This window comes from Protopterus annectens, chromosome 5.part1 (genome assembly GCF_019279795.1).
Source record: "Protopterus annectens isolate FY-2018-M chromosome 5.part1, PAN1.0, whole genome shotgun sequence".
Taxonomy (NCBI): Eukaryota; Metazoa; Chordata; order Ceratodontiformes; family Protopteridae; genus Protopterus; species Protopterus annectens.
This window is the reverse complement of record NC_056736.1, coordinates 749,474,702-749,493,007: the sequence shown is the minus strand read 5'-3', so window position 1 is coordinate 749,493,007 and position 18,306 is coordinate 749,474,702. Positions and strand designations below refer to the sequence as shown.

Sequence of the window (18,306 nt, the reverse complement as noted above, 5' to 3'; positions counted from 1 at the left end):
AAGCACTCGACTCCACACAGTTTGACTTTAAGGGGAGGTCATGTCTGTTAAATCTGGTCGACTTCTTTGAGACAGTCACTAAAGCCATGGATGAGGGGAAGACACTGCACACTGCCTACCTTGACCTGGCCAAAGCCTTCGACACTATTCCTCACTCAGGCATAATAGATAAACTCTCTCAACTAGGCATCAATCAATACATTGCCAGATGGGTGGCAAACTGGGTCACTGATGGAAGCCACCTAATCAAAATAGGGGAAGCCACCTCAAGCAGTAGACCCATAATGAGCGGCATACCCCAGGGATCGGTCTTGGGGGCTCTGTTATTCAGGATATACTTCTCTGAGGTACAGGCTAAAACCAGTGGGCTATGGCTGACCAAGTTTGCAGATGACTGCAAGGTGGGTGCAGTCATCAATTCCCCAAGTGATGTGGACGTCCTCCAAGAGCGTCTCACCCAAACAAATGACTGGTGCCAGAAACATGGCCTCAAGCTGAATGTCAAAAAATGCATCATCATCATCCCCTTTGGGGAGAGTGACGTCTCCACATATTATCACATTAATAACGTCCTAAGTACACAATCAGTAGTGATTGATTTGGGCAGCCAGGTTGATAGTAACCTGACTTTTGACCAGCATGTTGCTTCTATTGTACGGAAAGTTTTCTACATGGCCCACCTCCAGGGACAAAGAGGTCATAAGATCCCTGTATTCTTCCGTTATAAGGCCAATTATTGAGTACAATGCCCCCTTCGGCATGTACCTCGCAAGGCACATGCAGCAGCTGGAGAGACCACAGAGGCTCCTCACCAGGAGAATCAAGGACCTCAAATACCTACCCTACACAGGCTAAATGCCTGGTCCCTCTACTCTGTTTCATACAGGCTACTCAGAGGTGACCTCTGTCTGGCATACAAAGCAATCTCAGACCCCACCTTGATGGGACTGCTGCATATCCACAAGTCATGTGCAACCTCAACCTGGTCTGTGATATCAATAGAACTTGTTGGCAGGACAGATTTGTGTCCCAGAGACTCCCCCATCTGTGGAACAGACTCCCTCTCCACATCAAGCAGAGTACCTCATTATCCTATTTTAAGCTCAATCTGGACAACTGGATGGGAAACACAAAATACACTCCTGAGATTCCACTTGTCCCCTGCTAGACAGGGGCTCTGGGTGCTGACTTGTCTAAACATGGGCTAAATTCTTGGCTAGGGTTATAAGGACCTCGGGGCCAATAGCCTAGTAACCTATTATGATCCTATGACGTTGCAGCAGTTCTTTCTTACTTGTGTGAATTGCTGAACAGTGGCTTATCATATTCTGTGAAAGTTCAGTCTGTTATTTCTGCATGTCTACCATTATCTCCACCTTTAACCTCCAGGTTGGATGTTAAACTTTTCCTTAAAGGCATCCTACATATTAAACCTCCCAGGAAAAACAGTTCCACCTCCCTGGGATTTGAACTAAGTCTTAGAGAAGCTTGCTGTAGCTCCATTTGAGCCTGCAGCCTCAACTTTTTTATTTATTTTATGTTTTTTAACTGGGAGTGTCCAACTGAGGCAAAGCCCTTTTTCAGTGAAGGCCCGGGGAGAAAAACTCCAGAACATTTTACATTCATACAGTCTAACAAAATTTGATTTGAAAAACAATGTTGAATAAACAAGAGTAATCTTGGAAATTATTTGGTTTACAATAACTGTTAGTTGAAATTTAGAGAAAAGGAAAAAATGGAGAAAGAAGATGGAAGAATTATTTATATATGCAAATCTTTTTTACAATAGTTGATCAGTAAGCCATATTGGGAGGCATACAGGTTGACAGAGGGGTACAGGAAAGTGGGTTGGATAGGGGCAACAATGGATGAATTGAAGGTAAAAGGAAAGATTATGCTCAAGGAGGGTGTAAGCAGGGGCAGGTCTAATGTGTTTTGTAGTGATGTTTTTTAGCTATTTTAAATTTTTGGGGGTTTGTTAGATTTCTTATTTGTAGGGGAGTTTGTTACATTCAACAGAAGGGTGGTAACTGTATACCTTGCTGCCAGTTTTTGTTTTAGGTTTGTAGACATTTAGTAAATCTTGGGTTGCACTTCTGAGATGTCTAGTAGGAGAGGAGTGAGAGATGAGAGATGTTAGAGCTGGGCAGAAAGATGGTTGATATAAAGTTTTGAACTTGGAAGGCTGTGCTTTTGTTAGACTTGACATCTGCCAGGAGGGTATCCGAGATTCAGGCTTTGATGGCTTCCACAAGGATAGGTTTTCTCTGTGCACTAATCCTCCTTTTATGCCTAAGGCAGCGAATGAGGTGTCTCTTAATCAGTCTATTCAATTGCTCATGTTTTTCCCTTCTCAGTTCTCCAGTGAGAGGATTTTGCGTACATTGGATGTACATAGACAACTTAGATTTGGCTTGGATAAGACTATAAGACGAAGACAATCAGGAAATCTGATCACCTCTTTGTTTCGTTACATCCCAGGGCTCTGGGATTGCCCATTTCTAAGCAAACAATTTCTTCTTGGATTTCCAAGGCTATTGTGTTTTGCAATGACTTCCATGGTAAATCTCTTGCGCCAGTTAGGGTTCATTCTACTAGATCAGTGACTTCCTCAAGGGCATTCTTTAAAAGTCTGGCTACTAATTCTATTCTGGAGGCTGCTACATGGTCTTCTGTGCATACGTTTACCAAACATTACAAGCTGGACACTGTGCATACTTTTACCAAACATTACAAGCTGGACACTGTTTCTAGATCAAGGGCAGGGTTTCCAGGGCCATTCCCCATGGCTTTGTTGAAAGTTCTTCAGTGCAAAGTTCCTCTGCTCCTCCCTCCTCCCATGATGCCTACTAAGCTTTGGTATTCTCCCATATGTTATGAGTACTGCAACATAGAAGAACATAGAATTGTGTAAAATCTTACCATAACCATAGATGTCCTTCTCTTCGACGTTGCAGTATTCTGTCCCTCCCGCCTTCCCCTGACATCTTGCTCCTTCATTGGATGGGTTTATACTGGTCCTTAGTTCTGGTGTTCCTCTTGTGCCATTTCAGTTCTGAGGATTGTATGTGTCGAAGTCTTTTTATGGCTGACATTGTCAGAACATGCGTGCGACGTCCCACCTACCTGCAGTAGATGAAACCTGTTGTATACTGGCCAGATATCTGGTTGTTGGGCGGAGGACTTCTCACATGTAAAGAATATTGCAACATAAAAGAGAAGAACATCTATGGTTATGGTAAGATTTTACACAATTCTTTTTTTGTCTCCCTTTTAGTCACTGTAAATAAAAGTGCATTGAACTTAACTCTGGCTTTAGTATCATTTGCTAATACACTTATGCTAGGAAGGAATGATTTGTAGTACTGCAATTATAAATCCTTGCTGTAGGAAAATAATTACATTGCTATAGCCCCATAATTATGTAGTAAATGCTTGGTTGTGCCTCATACACATTCCTAAAATATGACAATCTGACTGCAGTGCTCCAAGTCTTAAGAAAGAAGACCAGAAATAAACTAATCAAAATGCATTAGCACACTGGTATATAACCAGATTTACACAAACAATAATGCCTGACAGGGTGTGTATTGATGTGTAATAACATCTGCGCAAGGGTGTTATGAGGCCTGATGCCACAGGTAGAGGGCCTCTACACCCCTGGAAGGGTATTAATTATACATTAACACACACTCTGCCTGGAAGGCATTGTTGTGCTTAGAGAATGGGCTATCTGTAAAATTGCTGTGTTTTACTTACTTTTTTAAGTATTATATATTTTTTTATATATTTTTGATGTAAAATAGTTCCTGCTAATGTTTCAGACTTGCTGTAGTATGTGTTAATGGTGTTGAGGAAGCATTTTACATCAAAAATATATAAAAACATATGTTGAGACATGAGGGCGAAAGACATACGTCTCAACCTCTTAGAACAAGAAGTCTGGAAAAAGCCATAAATAATGGGGGAGGCAAAGGTCCAAAAATAGGGACAATTTTTAAATATTGCTTTTACAGACATAGAAAGTTGATAGAATAACAGATTTTGTTTGCATTAACATGCATTTTCTAAAGGGAATGAAGTCTGAAATTCAAATACCTGTCATTGTCTGACTTCAGTTCTCAATGCTTTGCTAGAAGTTTACCAGAAAACTAAAATTTTATGAGGACCATACCAAAAATATGATGCAAAAATCTGTACAGCTGAGAGGTATGCATACCTCTTAACTGCTGCTGCTGCCAGGAGTCGCTCACACTCTCTCTCTCACTCGGTCTCTTCTTTCATACACACAAACATATTCTCACACACACACACACACACACACACACACACACACACACACACACACACACACACACACACACACACACACTTTTTAAGTTTTTTTTTCTTTTTTACTTCACACTCACTAAACAGCAAAGGAGCTGCTTCGTGAGTGTAAAACAACGGTTCAATCAGTCTCACTGTTCAGTTTCTCTCTCGTACACACATACACAGTCTCCTCTGCTTTCATGCACGCATTCACTCACACACGCAGACAGAAACATAAATGCACTCATAAATATACACAGATACACTTTTTTTCTGTTTTTGTTACATTTTGCACTCACTCAGTGAGCATAAAATAATGGTGGCTGTTATTTATTTTCTCCCCGAACTCCACAGCAGCTTGATATGCTGCTGTAAAGCAGTGGACTTGTTTCAGTGGGCATTACTTCTGTATTAATACCCAGCTGGAGAACGTTCATTCTCCAATCAGGGTGCTGATGTAAAGTTTGCACATTCTCTATGCAGGTCTTTGGCTTTTCCTGATTAGGGGTCACCACAGCGGAACTCCGGTCTGCTAATGAATGGCAGTGGATTTTTGTGGTGCCGAATTGCCAGCCTGATGCCCAACTTTCAAAGAAGGCACACCCATTGTACCTACCTGCATGGCTTAATACGTCACTTGGCCACAGGGAGGAATTGCCCATTCTCTGTCTTTTATTACAGTCATATAGTTAAACTTTTTTGTCTAAGACTGCAGAGTTCTTCAGGCCATTGGTATAGAGTATGTCTTATTCTTTATATAATTGAACATTTTCAAGAGGATGTGTATAATGTTTACTGTAGTGTTGCATTAAGAAATTCCCATAAGACTGATGTGCCTGCAGGATGTCATGTGGGCCTGTCTTTCAGTTGGTGCCATGAAATTAAACATGTCCTATGTGTTTCTATCTGTTAATCAAGTCTTTATAGCTTTGCCTTGAGTAACAACCCCAGCAGCATGAAATGGGTCTTTCTAATTGACAACAAACATCGCTTCCAGGTGAGGAGTTCTAATGTTGCTTTGGAAAAATCTGAACCAGAACTGCCCTCTTTCAGAGGGCTGTTAACCAAGGAAGGTGAAAGCTGTAGACAGAGATATTCTACTGTTATCCTGAGCACCTTGTACAACTTTTTTTTATCCACACACCAGTTAAGCAAACCTTTTATACATAAATCATGTAGTTTTATTTAGTTCTGCATCCATAGTTTTATCATGAGTGTTAAAGCATTTTTTTATAACTAGAATTACTCTTTCTGTGGAGACAAGTCTTCGCTGTTGTGTTTTTCGGCTTTTCCTGATTAGGGGTCGCCACAGCGGAACTCCGGTCCGCTAATGATTGGCAGTAGATTTTTACGTGCTGAGTTACCAGCTCTGACGCACAACCTTCAATGAAGGTACGCCCATTCACGCATGTCTCCACACAGAAGACGCTCTAGCTGAGAATCAAACAGGAGAACGTCTTACTGTGAGGTGACCACGCTACCGCAGCATCACCACCATCTTCGCTGTTTTTTGTGTCTTTTGGCTTTTCCCGGTTAGGGGTCGCCACAGCGGAGCTCCGGTCCGCTAATGATTGGCAGTAGATTTTTATGTACCGGCTTGCCAGGCCTGACGCACAACCTTCAATGAAGGTACGCCCATTTAAGCATGTCTCCATGCAGAAGACGCGCTCTAGCTGAGAATCGAACCGGACAGCATCTTACTGTGAGGCGACAACGCTACCACAGCACCACCACCACGGGTTACCGTCTTCACTGTACCTTAGGAAAACATGTCTTCACTGTACCTTAGGAAAATACATTGTAGGCCAATGAGATATACCTAGTTAAAAGGAGTGAGATTTGTGCATATATGATAGTGTTTTGAAGGTGGTCTTTTTCACTGGCCTATTTCTGTAGTTGCACATCATAGTGTTGTAGGTTAAGTGAAAGATTTATTTTCACTATAGATTGCGGAATTGACTTTGAAAAACCACACTGTATACCACAACATATTTTTGCTTAAAATTCACAAAAGCTTATGAGTGTGGACTTACTTTGGAGTTGAACTGTAAGGGTTTCCTTTGTAGATAGAGGGAAGTCTGAACTCTGTCCAAAATCATGTAATCTTTATAAGGATTCCTCCTGTTCTGTCAGTGTTGCTCTGCAAAGCCTAATTTTTTAGTTAAGAAACTTTCCTGTGTGAAAGAGCAGGAGGTACTTATGATGGAGTGTGAGATACATTAGCAGTGGAAGAAAAGAGGAACTGATGAATGAGAATTACAGTACAGCCAGTCTCAGAGGTGGCATTTTTATCTCGGGGCTTAAGCCTTTGTCTGTGATGTTATGTACAGGTGCTAAGAAGTAAGTGTGGCTGAGAAACTACATCCTATTTCTAGTGGAGCCTGTTTCCTTACAGGACAGTTAGGCAATTTGAAATGCATTGAAGACTGTAGTTTGAAACTTTTGTTTTCTTTACTACCAGATGTGCAGATCTGCATGGACCATAAACTACTGAAAACTGACGTGCCATTCAAATCAGGTAGGCTTTTTTTTTCTAAATTTGTTTTATTTGTGATTTTTTGGTTTTCTCTGACATTCTCCCACACCACAGTGCTTTTGTCTTAATTTTGATAATGTTGACCTTCTGCCAGATGTCCCATTGTGATTGTTTCTAAAGTCACTGATAGAACACTTTTTAGGTGGTTCTTCATACATTCATTCTGATTATGAATACCCATGAAGATCTACTTTTAAAAGAACAGCAGGCCATTTCTACTTGCTTACAGTGATTCCAGTTTTTCTATTTGTTATTTTGGAGGCATTAATACCTATCCTCCTGCCAGCTTCTCAGATGCCTGAACCGCTGAATTACCCAAGCTGCTTGGCGATGGTCCGCACATCATCCCTGTACCCCATGGTGCAGGCTCTGTGTATCTTTCATTTGTTTATCTGTTCTCAGAGGTATAGACAGCATAGGACTCAAACATCTCACAATTTCATAGTAGGTTTTGGTTCCCAATAGTTTAACTGTTCCATACAGTAGGTTTGGTTCTCCATAGCTTAACTGTTCCATACAGTAGATTTGGTCCCCCGTAGTTTAACTGTTGCATGCAGTAGACACACATATACAATTTGTGACTTAGGAAGATGTTAACCTGCATCTCGGGCTGTCTGGCTCATCCCAACATCAGGGTTTTGGATTACGTGCATGATTTCTGCCTAGGTAGGTTTCAGTGATTTAAAACGTGCTGAAGAGGGTCCGCATGGTTTTGCTGATCACTTGGAATAAAACTTCTACTCACGTAATCATCTGCCTGGAATAAACAAGTCACTTTCAAGGCAGCTAAAAGAAGACTGTATCCTTTGTTGTTACACAAGGTTCACCCTCGACCAGTTATCCCTCCCTTTATGATGCAGATCTCAGGGTCTTGCTGTGACCTATTGGCCGTCACACTTTTCCATGACATTGTGGATGGGAAGAATGCAGCTCAGCTGGGTGTTTATTTCACCTTAAATGGCTCTATGTGCTGTAATCTTTCCAGCTATGACCAAGTACAGTACTAGAAGTCACTGTTTTGCTTGGGAGTCTTTGGCATGTCATCTGTATGAATGTTTGTGTTGTAGAAAACTTTTTGTTATTAGCTTATAGTTTCTGCTTGCAGGATGTTAGATTTTTCAGGCTGTGTAGTATGAACAGCCCTCAATAACATGCCGTAAGGTTATGGTTGTTCTGCATAATAATACCAGGTTGCACACCAGAATGGTTTCATATTTCAGTTCAAATAAGAATGCTAACAAACCACTCTGACTTGTGGGCAGGATGACCAAAGGAAAACTCTCCTAATTACACTGGATTTTATGACAAAAGTCACACAGTGTTTTATACGATGTCCTTAAGTTAGTCATACCATCTAGGTAGATACCACAGGGTGGGTAAGGGGGCAGTGCAGCAGATGTTAGATTGATCCACTCTCATTTGCACTGTAAGTTTATAAAGAAGTTTCTGGAAAGGAGCACTTCAGTATGCTTAGCTGCGATGTACAGGATGCTTAGCTGGGAGTTGTGCTGTTACAGTGCTGAATCACATGACACCTGCTTGTGTTACACATTCACTAGTGACATTTATGGAAGAAATCTGTTAGGTCATCAAAGCTGCCAGTATTATTACTGCTGAGGAGTAAAATACAGAGCAGGTGCCATGATTAGCTCAGTGAAGTGACTATTTATTTTTATTTTATTTTACATTTATTGACCGGGCTAGTCTAACTGGATATATGTCCATTTTCAGTAGAGGCCCGGGGAGAAAAGCTCCAAACACCACAGTTATAACAAGGTTAAAGATTACATTAAATAGCTAACAAAATAGTAAGTAAGGTAGTAGATTACAATAAAATAGTAAATAGTTATATCTAATGCATTGTATTGATCATAAAATGACAAAAAACAGAAAACAGGACATGAATCTTCAGAGGAGTAAAATGCTTACATGTTACAGTAGTTTTACAGTTCTCTTTTCATTTCTGCTAAACAATATTGTCTAGATTTGAGTAGAAACTGGGCAGTGGTAGAAACAGGTGAAATTCTAGTCAGGGTTATTACAAGGGCATAGCCAGTGTGTTCTAAGGAATAATTTGAGTTTTTGTTTGAAGAGGTGCAGGGAAGGAAGTAATGTAAGTTCACTAGGTAGGAAGTTCCAGTTTTTGCCAACTGTTTGAAAAGAGAGTCACCTGCCATGTTGGACTTGTTTATGCCAACTAATAGTTTATTAGAGGAGCGTAAGGTATTGAGATTTTTATAGGGGATTAGAAGGTTGGAGAGTATTGGAGTTTTGTTAGGGTCATTGAGGACTTTATGGGCTAAGGTAAGTTGGTTAAGTTGAAGCTAATTCTGTAGTTCAAGCCAACCAAGTTGTTTTAGATTGTGACAGTGATGGGTTCTGAAGGGGTTACCAGTGACAAATTGGGCAATGTTATTATAGGAGCTAGCTAGTTTGAGAATGTTGCTTTTAGTTAGGTTAGTGTAAATTGGTGAGGCATAGAGCAGTATAGAGATTACAAGTGATTGGGCAATAGTGGTTCTAGTTGTAGAGGTAAGGAAGGGCCTAATCGTATATAGGAAGCCCATTCTTCTGTTAATTTTTTTATAGTGTTGTTAATGAGAAAGTCAAAGTTAAGGTTGTTATCTACTGTAATTCCAAGGAGTTTGGTGCTGGAGTCAGGAGGAATGAGGATCCCATTATTAGAGATAACTGAGAAGTCTAATGGTGTGTACTTACGGGTGGAGTAAAGAGTAGGAGTTTTGTTTTTTTGGTATTCAGAAGGAGACAACACTTTAAAAAACATATTTCTATATTTCTACTGTGTTAAACACCTTCTGAGTTATATATTGTAGTTCAGGTGGATATTTGGCTGTGCAAATAAGTGTGGAATCATCTGCATATTGTATGCAGGTAGCTTGTGGAATAGCTAAATGCAGATCATTTATGAATATAGAGAAAAGTACAGGGCCTAGGATTGAGCCCTGGGGGGGGGGGGGGGGGGCACCCAAGGTGACAGGCATGAGGGATGATAGATTATTATCCCAGAGCACTGCTTGCTGCCTTTTGCTGAGGTAGGAAGTGAACTACTGTATTGCTAGTGAGTCAAAGGAAAGAGATTTTAGTATATTTATAATCAAAGGGTGGTTGACCATGTCAAAAGCTTTTGAAAGATCAATAAAGAGAGCTGAGGAGAGAGTGTTATTATTACGGTTTCTGTTGATAGAATCAGTGAAGGAAAGAAGGGCAGTAGTGGTGCTATGGAATGGCCTAAAACCATGCTGAGTATTGGCTAGTAAGTTATGTTGAATTAAGTGGTTCAGTAGCTAGTGGTGAATGCATCTTTCCATGATTTTAGCTAAAGGAGATAGTAAAGCTATAGGTCGGTAGTTGGAATATTCATTCGAGTTACCCCCTTTATGTAGAGGTGTAACATGAGAAATTTTCCATATGTCTGGGATGGTTCCTTCCTTAATGGTTCTATTTATAAGAATCGATATGGGATAGGTTACAGATGTAGCTGCTTTTTGCAAATATTCAGCTGGGATCTGCTCAGCAGGAGGAGTACAAGGCTTCAGTTTTTGGATGAGTTTGAAGATAAAAGTAGTCGAGATGGGTTGTAATTTGAAATTGGGAATAGGGCTATTAGTGGGGATAAGAATGCTAGCATTATCAAGGGATAGTTTGCTGGTTAGGCATTGTATGGTCTCAGTAAAGAATGTGTTAAAGGTGTTAGCAATTTCGATTGGGGTCTTGAGATTAGTGTCTGTTGGGCTTGGTGTACTGGAGTGACCAGGGTTAACAAGTCTGTTGATACTTGCCCAGAATTTATGTGGATTATTTTGCTGTGTTTGCTGCATTTTATAGTAGAAGTTTTTTTTTATCTGAGAGTATTGTTTTTTTGTCAAATTTCTCAGTTGTTTAAATACTTGCTGATCTGCTATAAGTTTAGTACACCACAACCTATTCCAAGTTTTGTTTCTGAGTAGGATTTTTTGCCTGGTTTCTTTAGAAAGCCAAGGAGCTGGTTTTGATCTAATTCTAACGGTACGCTTAGGTGAATGGTGGTCTAGGATAGTTAAGAATTTAGAGTTGAAGTATTTGACAGCCCCTTCAAGTGGTAGGGCTTCTAGGGGAGACCAATTACAAGCAGTAATTTCATTTTGGAATAGCCGTATGTTAAAATTCTTGTTGCTCCGAACTGAGCGAAATGTTGTGCGTTGGGCAGTATCAATCTTTTCCCTGATTATGTAGGTCAGGGAGTGGTCACTTACATCATCGGGGAAGGTCCCTACCTTATAAGTTTGTTGAAAGTTGTTTATAAGAATCCAGTCTAATGTAGTCTCTTTTGTATTTGGTTTTTAATTCTAGTAGGGGAGGTAATGGTTTGAGAGCAACCATAAAGGTTAATATGGGAAGTTGGATGTTCAGTATTGATACTTTTCCAATCAATATTAAAGTCACCTAGGATTATAGTTTCTTGAGGGAAGGATGATGTGACCCAGCAAAGTATATTCTCTAGTGTAGTGATGTTGTTCCCAGGAGGTAAATAGATACAGATAATATTTATGGATTTGTTGGAATTGATCTGTATTTTAGAGATGAGTATTTCAGCATTATTTTCCAAAGGAGGGTTGTAGGGTGAAGAGGTGACTACTAGGCCTTCTTTGAAAAGGATTGCTACTCCCCCACCTTTCTTTTGTTGCGATCACATCTCAGTATATTATAGACTGGAGGTGTGATTTCATTATCATGGTTTCCAGGTTTTAAACATGTTTCTGTTAAGCAAAGGATGTCAAAGGAGTATACATCCAGGAGAGCATGGAGGTGGGCCACTTTATTATTTAAGCTTCGGATATTGAGATGAGCAACTAGGAGTGAGTTGGGAAGTTTGGTAGGGGACATTGAGGTAGTGGGATGTGGAGTATGAGAGTTAGTGGTAAGGACATTGGCTGGGCCTGGATTAGGGTGGATATCTCCATCTTCTAAGGATAGCCTTTTCAGTCACAGTAAAGGATTATGTGCATTACTGATTAGATATTGAACTTCCCTGGTTATTATATTATTGTATTTAATATGGGTTAGTCTGTGGTACTTTGATAGAAGGTAGTTTGGTATGGAAGTTATATTTATATGCTGGTGAGAGGCACTGAGAGATTGTATGGTTGGTTGTTTATAAGGATAGTGAAGCTGAGAAAAATCTAGATGTGTAAATGAGGTTAAGAGATAAGATGAGGTGAGAACAATTATAAGTGTGGCAGTGATAAGAATTTTGGTAGGAATATATTTAGCTAATGTGGACATAATGCTTGGTCCAATAATGGGAGTTCACTTTTTATCAGTACTACATATTTGTTAAGTAAAGATATAAGAGTAGGTGATGTTTCTTTAAGTTTGAGCTAATGATTGGATATGTCCGAATGTTTCACGAACGTGTTAAAACTCAAATGCATAAGTAAAATAACACATTTGATGTATTCTGTAAAGCTGATGAAAATGGTGTATTCGTTACCTTTTAGAAGTCTTTTTGCAACTATTCTAGTTCTGGTGAAAAATTGCGATTTATACAAGAATGGCATATTACTATTAAAAAAACAGAATGCTGATTGGGCAGCCCAACCAGTGTGTCCATTGCAAATCAAGCATATACCAGTAGAGAAAAAAAGTCCAGCCACTGAAGTACCATTGAGCGGCCAGACTTTTCAACTGACATATACTGGAGGACACACCAAAATACAAAATATGAAAAAAATCGGGTACGTTCTGCAAAACTCAAACATAATCGTATCCGATTTTCCTCATATGTTTGCAGTGTCCCTGTAAGAGTCTGAACAATAGAGATTCTGTTTACTCCTTCACATCTCCTGCACTGATGCACTGTGCTAGCGTGGGAATGCAAGTCTACATCAGAATAGTGAAGATGATGCGGAAAAAGACAGAAGTCCCCTTGTATAATCGTATTATTTAAGAAAGGTAAGCAATTTCTTTCTTAAATAATATTGTGTAAAAGCAGTAATCCACTCATGTTTGTGAGTTTATAAGGATTTAATACCCATGGTAGGCTTTATTTAATTACTCACACCAGCCATGGGTAGGTTCTAATATACCCACGCACAGTTGTGGTTTATTGATAGCTGATCAAGTGAAGCTTGCTGTTTATTGTAGCACCTTACCTCCTCACTGATGTCAGAGAAGGCTCAAAATGGAAAAGAAATTGTTAGCAAGATGTTGAGAGAGTGCACCTCATAACAGGAATTTTCACAAGGACTTGCCATTTGAAAAAAACAGTGATGAACATAAATCACTATCTGTCTACATGTCGTAGCATCAGCGTGGTGTTAACATTTGGTGCATTTCAAAAGCTTTATTCAGCCATTCAGCCTTTGAAGCCCTTAGAATGATGAACGTGCTAATATTGCAGATTTATATAAAATACAAATTCTGAGGGAGTGCACTGCTTTTTATTTTGTGAATTTAACACTTTTCTAAAGTTGTCAGATCTTTGCTCATATACAGGTTACATCTTTTGCTGCCCCTGTAGTGCCCTTTTTAGGCTGAGTTCATCAGATGAATCCCAACACAGCAAACTACAACCTGGATAATGTCAAGGTAGCAGCACTGAAATCTCTGAACTTGAGGCCTTCCTTAACCTTTAAGATGTCAACATGTGTACAATTACAGAGAGCTGGTTCCATGTACTGATAGCACTGCCTACATTTTGGGGTACATTGCCTATCATGCTAATGTGTGTACTTACAGAGACCTGGCTCCATGTAGTGAGAGCAGTGCTTGAATTCTGGAGTACAGTACGTATCACGCATCCAGATGTACCAGTAACTGTGGTGAGAGTGTCTCTAATTATTTGTAACCCCATTGTTTGTCCAAGATTGCGCATTATATGAATCTGGAACTGGTCCTAATTGCACTCACTAAAATGAATGCTCACAGTATAATCCATTATAAATCCATTTTAGTGACCCTTTAACAGCATGTGTAGAATACCTTAACCACCTAGGAAAGGTAGAAGTCAAACCAAAGAACTCTGTTATGGGTAACTTCAACTATCTGCACAAAAACTGGCTAACATTTCCTACCAACAACAAATATTGTCACCGATTTCTGGACTTTGAAAATGCTAATACACTTTGCTGATTTGCCCCCCTCCCTAATAGAGGGGTTAATCTTCTTCATCTTGTCTTTACAAACATTTCTCCCAATTGTACCACCCTTCTACCTCCTCCCTAGTCAGTTCTGACCATCTCACTGTGCTCTCCTCTATGAAAACCTGCTTTTTGGCTGATAACTTTTCAGCCTTCAGGGATCACCAAAACCAATGACTTATTTACTGATCTTATTGATAATCAGGAATGCTATAGACCCCCCCACCAGCAAACCTTGTGACTGCGGCTGTTGCTTACTGCTCTGAATTTTAGTTCATCTTAGATGGCTGTGTTTGAGGGATTCATCCAATTTGGTATAAATGTAATGGCGAGTTTAGAACTAAACCATTATGGTGGAACTACCACATCAAAAAAAAAACTATGATGGAAAGGAAATGCTCCTGACCATGGTCCGTGTCATCATTATAAATGACCATGGTCCATGTCATCATTATAAAATGGATTTAAAGTTGGTAAGAAAGTCTGTCAAACTTAACATTAGGAAATGTAAGTCCACCTATGGACTTACCATGGCAACTAATTCAAAAGACAATCGTAAGGTCTGCCTCAGCTATATTAGTGAGTTTAGAAATAACCTACAAATCTGTATCTGCAAATGTACCACCTTCTCAGGACATTGCTAATATTCTTGCAGATAAATTTTCTTCCAGCTTCTGTCCACTGACCCATCCCTTTGTCCTTTCCATTCCCACTCTCGGTCCAGTTGGACCAAGTCCTTCTTATACGTTCCAAACTTAAAACGCCACTTCCATCGGTTCTAACAGTGTTGCTTGATGGCACTTCCATCGGTTCTAACAGTGTTGCTTGATGTCTGCTGAGAAGTGCAAGTCCTACTGAGCCCTTCTTCCCGAGTCTCTTCACCGGTTATGTCTCCAAAGTGGAGGGAGTGGCAGTTGTGATGCCCTTGTATAATGGTGACCCCTGTACTATCTCCGGGAATTACAGTGCTATTACTCACTAGCATTATTTGTAAGACTTTGGAACATATTATAGCTGCACAAATAAACTGAGATAGAGGTGCTCTTATATCTGTGGGATATACACCAGTTCAGCTTTATAAAAGGCAGATTGTGCCTGCTCTGCCTGGTTGAGTTCTTTGAAAATGTTACTGATGTCCTGGATGAGGGGCATACAGTTCACATTGCTCATCTGGACCTTGCCAAGACCTTTGACACTGTCCCTCATGCTGGTATTATTGACAAACTCTCTCAAGTTTGACTTCCTGTACGGTAGCACTCAGGACAACAGCTTGATTTCATATTATGGTCTTGAGCTGGCCAAAAGTACACTTATTATCAATCATCCTGCTTTATATTCCTGTTGGGTAAGCATGACTGAAAAACAGAAGTCCAGAAGGAAGAGTGGTAAATTGGCAGTGTATTTGCCAAGGAGTGAGATACTTGACATTGCTTTGACAGTGAACATCACCCAGTAAGGCTTTCCTTACAGAGATGAACTATCATTTCATCAAATACTCACAGAGATAAAGGGGATGAACATATCATATTCAAAGCTATATGATACAGAATGACTCTAACTTGTCAGAATTGGAAAAATATATTGACATTCACTCAGATGGTACAGTCCCTAACAGATGAAAATGTGGAAATTTGACCCAGCGTGGATGAGGCAGAGGCTCACCTGGAGTATTTGGAGTTTAAGATAAGTGATATGGATAATTATACAAGGAGCAAGAACTTGTAAATTGCTCAGAATACCAAAAAGGGGTTGAGAGAAGGAACTGTAAAATGTTGATTAGAAATCAACTTGCCAACTGGACAGCTGTCCCCATTGAATCCGTTGAGTGGGTGCACAGGGTAGCATGGAGGTCACCAGGCTGCTACCGGTAACATGTCATGGGCTATGGTAGTATGTTTTGAATCTTTTGCCATTAAATGGGAGATCCTTACCAAATTGTGGGAAACAGGAACAACTTTAAAAGTGAGGGAGAGTACAACTTTAAAAGTGAGGGAGAGTACAACTTTAAAAGTGAGGGAGAGTACAACTTTAAAAGTGAGGGAGAGTACAACTTTAAAAGTGAGGGAGAGTACAACTTTAAAAGTGAGGGAGAGTACAACTTTAAAAGTGAGGGAGAGTACAACTTTAAAAGTGAGGGAGAGTACAACTTTAAAAGTGAGGGAGAGTACAACTTTAAAAGTGAGGGAGAGTACAACTTTAAAAGTGAGGGAGAGTACAACTTTAAAAGTGAGGGAGAGTACAACTTTAAAAGTGAGGGAGAGTACAACTTTAAAAGTGAGGGAGAGTACAACTTTAAAAGTGAGGGAGAGTAGAGTTTTTGTTGAACAGAACTTTTCTCCCATCATGAGAAGACTAAGGGTGCAGTTTGACCCTTTGATTCAGGCTTGTAAGCAAAAGGGTTTAAAATGTCTTCTGGTCTTCCTGTCCACTTGACAAATTATGTTTCACTCTGGGGGAAAGTCATACAAGGACCCTCAACAAGCTCTGTGGGCTCACCATGCTACAAATGGATCAGGCACCACATCTGTTAATACACAGGAGCTATGTGATATAAATGCTCGGTCAAGACACCTACAGCAAGACTTTTCCACCTCTAGATTCTCTTCAGTTACTCCATAAAATCCTTGCTTCATCTTTTAAACAATAGCAAATGGTACAGGAGAAACCACAGATCATCCAAGATAAATGTCATGCAGAAATAGACAAAAGTTGGACTTGGATTTGAATGGGGATTTTCCCTTTTTTTTTTTCTCTTGATAATTGTTTATATCTTCCCTTGAGCAAGACAGTTGCATAGATACCTGGAATATTCTAGCAGGCATTTGACTTATCCAGTACCCTGACTAGTTAACTAACTTGAAGGGTGGGTAAGGAATTTCACATATGCGTGATAACGGAACCAGGTTGAATGATTTGTTTTCACAAAATTATCTGTATTGGTCAGTTGGAGTCTGTTTTTATCACTGAGATTCATGAGTTCATTAGAAAGAGCAGTTCCCTCTTTGCTCTTCAGGAAAAACTGCAAGGAACTTGCATATAATATGTACACACAAAGGAGTGATCGCTTCCCTGAAGTCCACAATTATTTTCTTTGTCTTGTCATGTTTATTGCTAGGCTGTTACTGTCACACCAGGTAATCAGTTGCTCTACCTCAGCCCTGTACGCCGACTCATCATCGTTGCTGATGAGGTCACCACTGTTGCATCATCAGCAAACTTAATGATGTGGTTGGTGTTGTACCTCACTGTGCAGTCATGCGTAGCAGAGTGAACAGTAAGGGGCTCAGTACACAGCCTTAAGGAACTCCAGTATTGGTGCTATCCGAGGATTTATTTCCTATGCACACCTTTTGAGGTCTGTCTGTGAGAAAGTCCAGAATCCAGTTCCAAAGTGGTGTGCTGATGCCTTGTTGAAGCAGCCTCCTTACCAGCTGTATAGGGATGACTGTATTTTAAAGGCAGAACTAAAGTCAATGAATACTAGCCTCATGTAGCTGTTTTTGTCGTCTGGATGGTTCAGTAATAAGTGTAGTGCCAGTGCAATGGCATCTGTAGTGGAGCAGTTTCCTCGGTAAGCAAACTGCTGTGGGTCAAGGTCTGTAGATAGTTCAGATGTTATTGCATGTCTGACCAGCCTCTTAAACTTTTTCATTACGGTGGAAGTTAGGGCTACGGGGCGGTAATCATTGAAGCGTGATGGCACTGATTTCTTTGATAGTGCTATTATTGGAAATAATTGTGGACTTCAGGAGAAACTGCAAGAAACATTCTTTTCTCACCATCAACGGTGAAACAGTGAGGAGCATAAAGTTTCTGGGGTGCATATTGATGAGGACTTGGTCTATCAATACAAATGCCATTGTCAGGAAGGCACATCAAAGGTTGCACTTTCTAAAAAGGGTGAGGAGAGCAAACATACCATCAACAGTCCTTGCAGCCTTCTGTAGTGGTACAGTAGAAACACCATGACAAACATCCTCACAGTGTGGTATGGCAGCTGCTCTATCTCCGAACACAAAGCCCTACAGAGATTGGTAAAGGCAGCTGAGGGGATAATCAATGCCACCCTACCAGCTATCGAGGACCTGCATGTAACCAGATGTCTAGGTAGGGCCAAAGGAATAATTAAGGACTGCACCCACCCTGCTCACAGACTGTTGACTTGCCTATTATCTGGCAAGTGCTTATGTGTAGCATAAGATGAACTACTAGATTCAGTAACAGGCCATCAGACTGTTCAACTCCGGCAACAGTCACACTCCATGCTGACCATCTGGGCCATCAATTCAGTTTGAAAAACCGTCTCAAACTGTGCAATAT

At 40.3% G+C, this 18,306-nt stretch overlaps 1 protein-coding gene across 1 annotated transcript in view; it reads left to right on the top strand.

Annotated features, from left to right (window-relative positions):
* The window catches only part of LOC122803267, a 531,454-nt gene that overhangs the window by 262,097 nt on the left and 251,051 nt on the right, over nucleotides 1-18,306 (top strand). Inside the window, exon 2 of the mRNA XM_044072857.1 lies at nucleotides 6,773-6,829. Within this exon, the coding sequence (XP_043928792.1) occupies nucleotides 6,773-6,829 (57 nt within the window). The remainder of the gene's footprint in view (nucleotides 1-6,772; nucleotides 6,830-18,306) is intronic.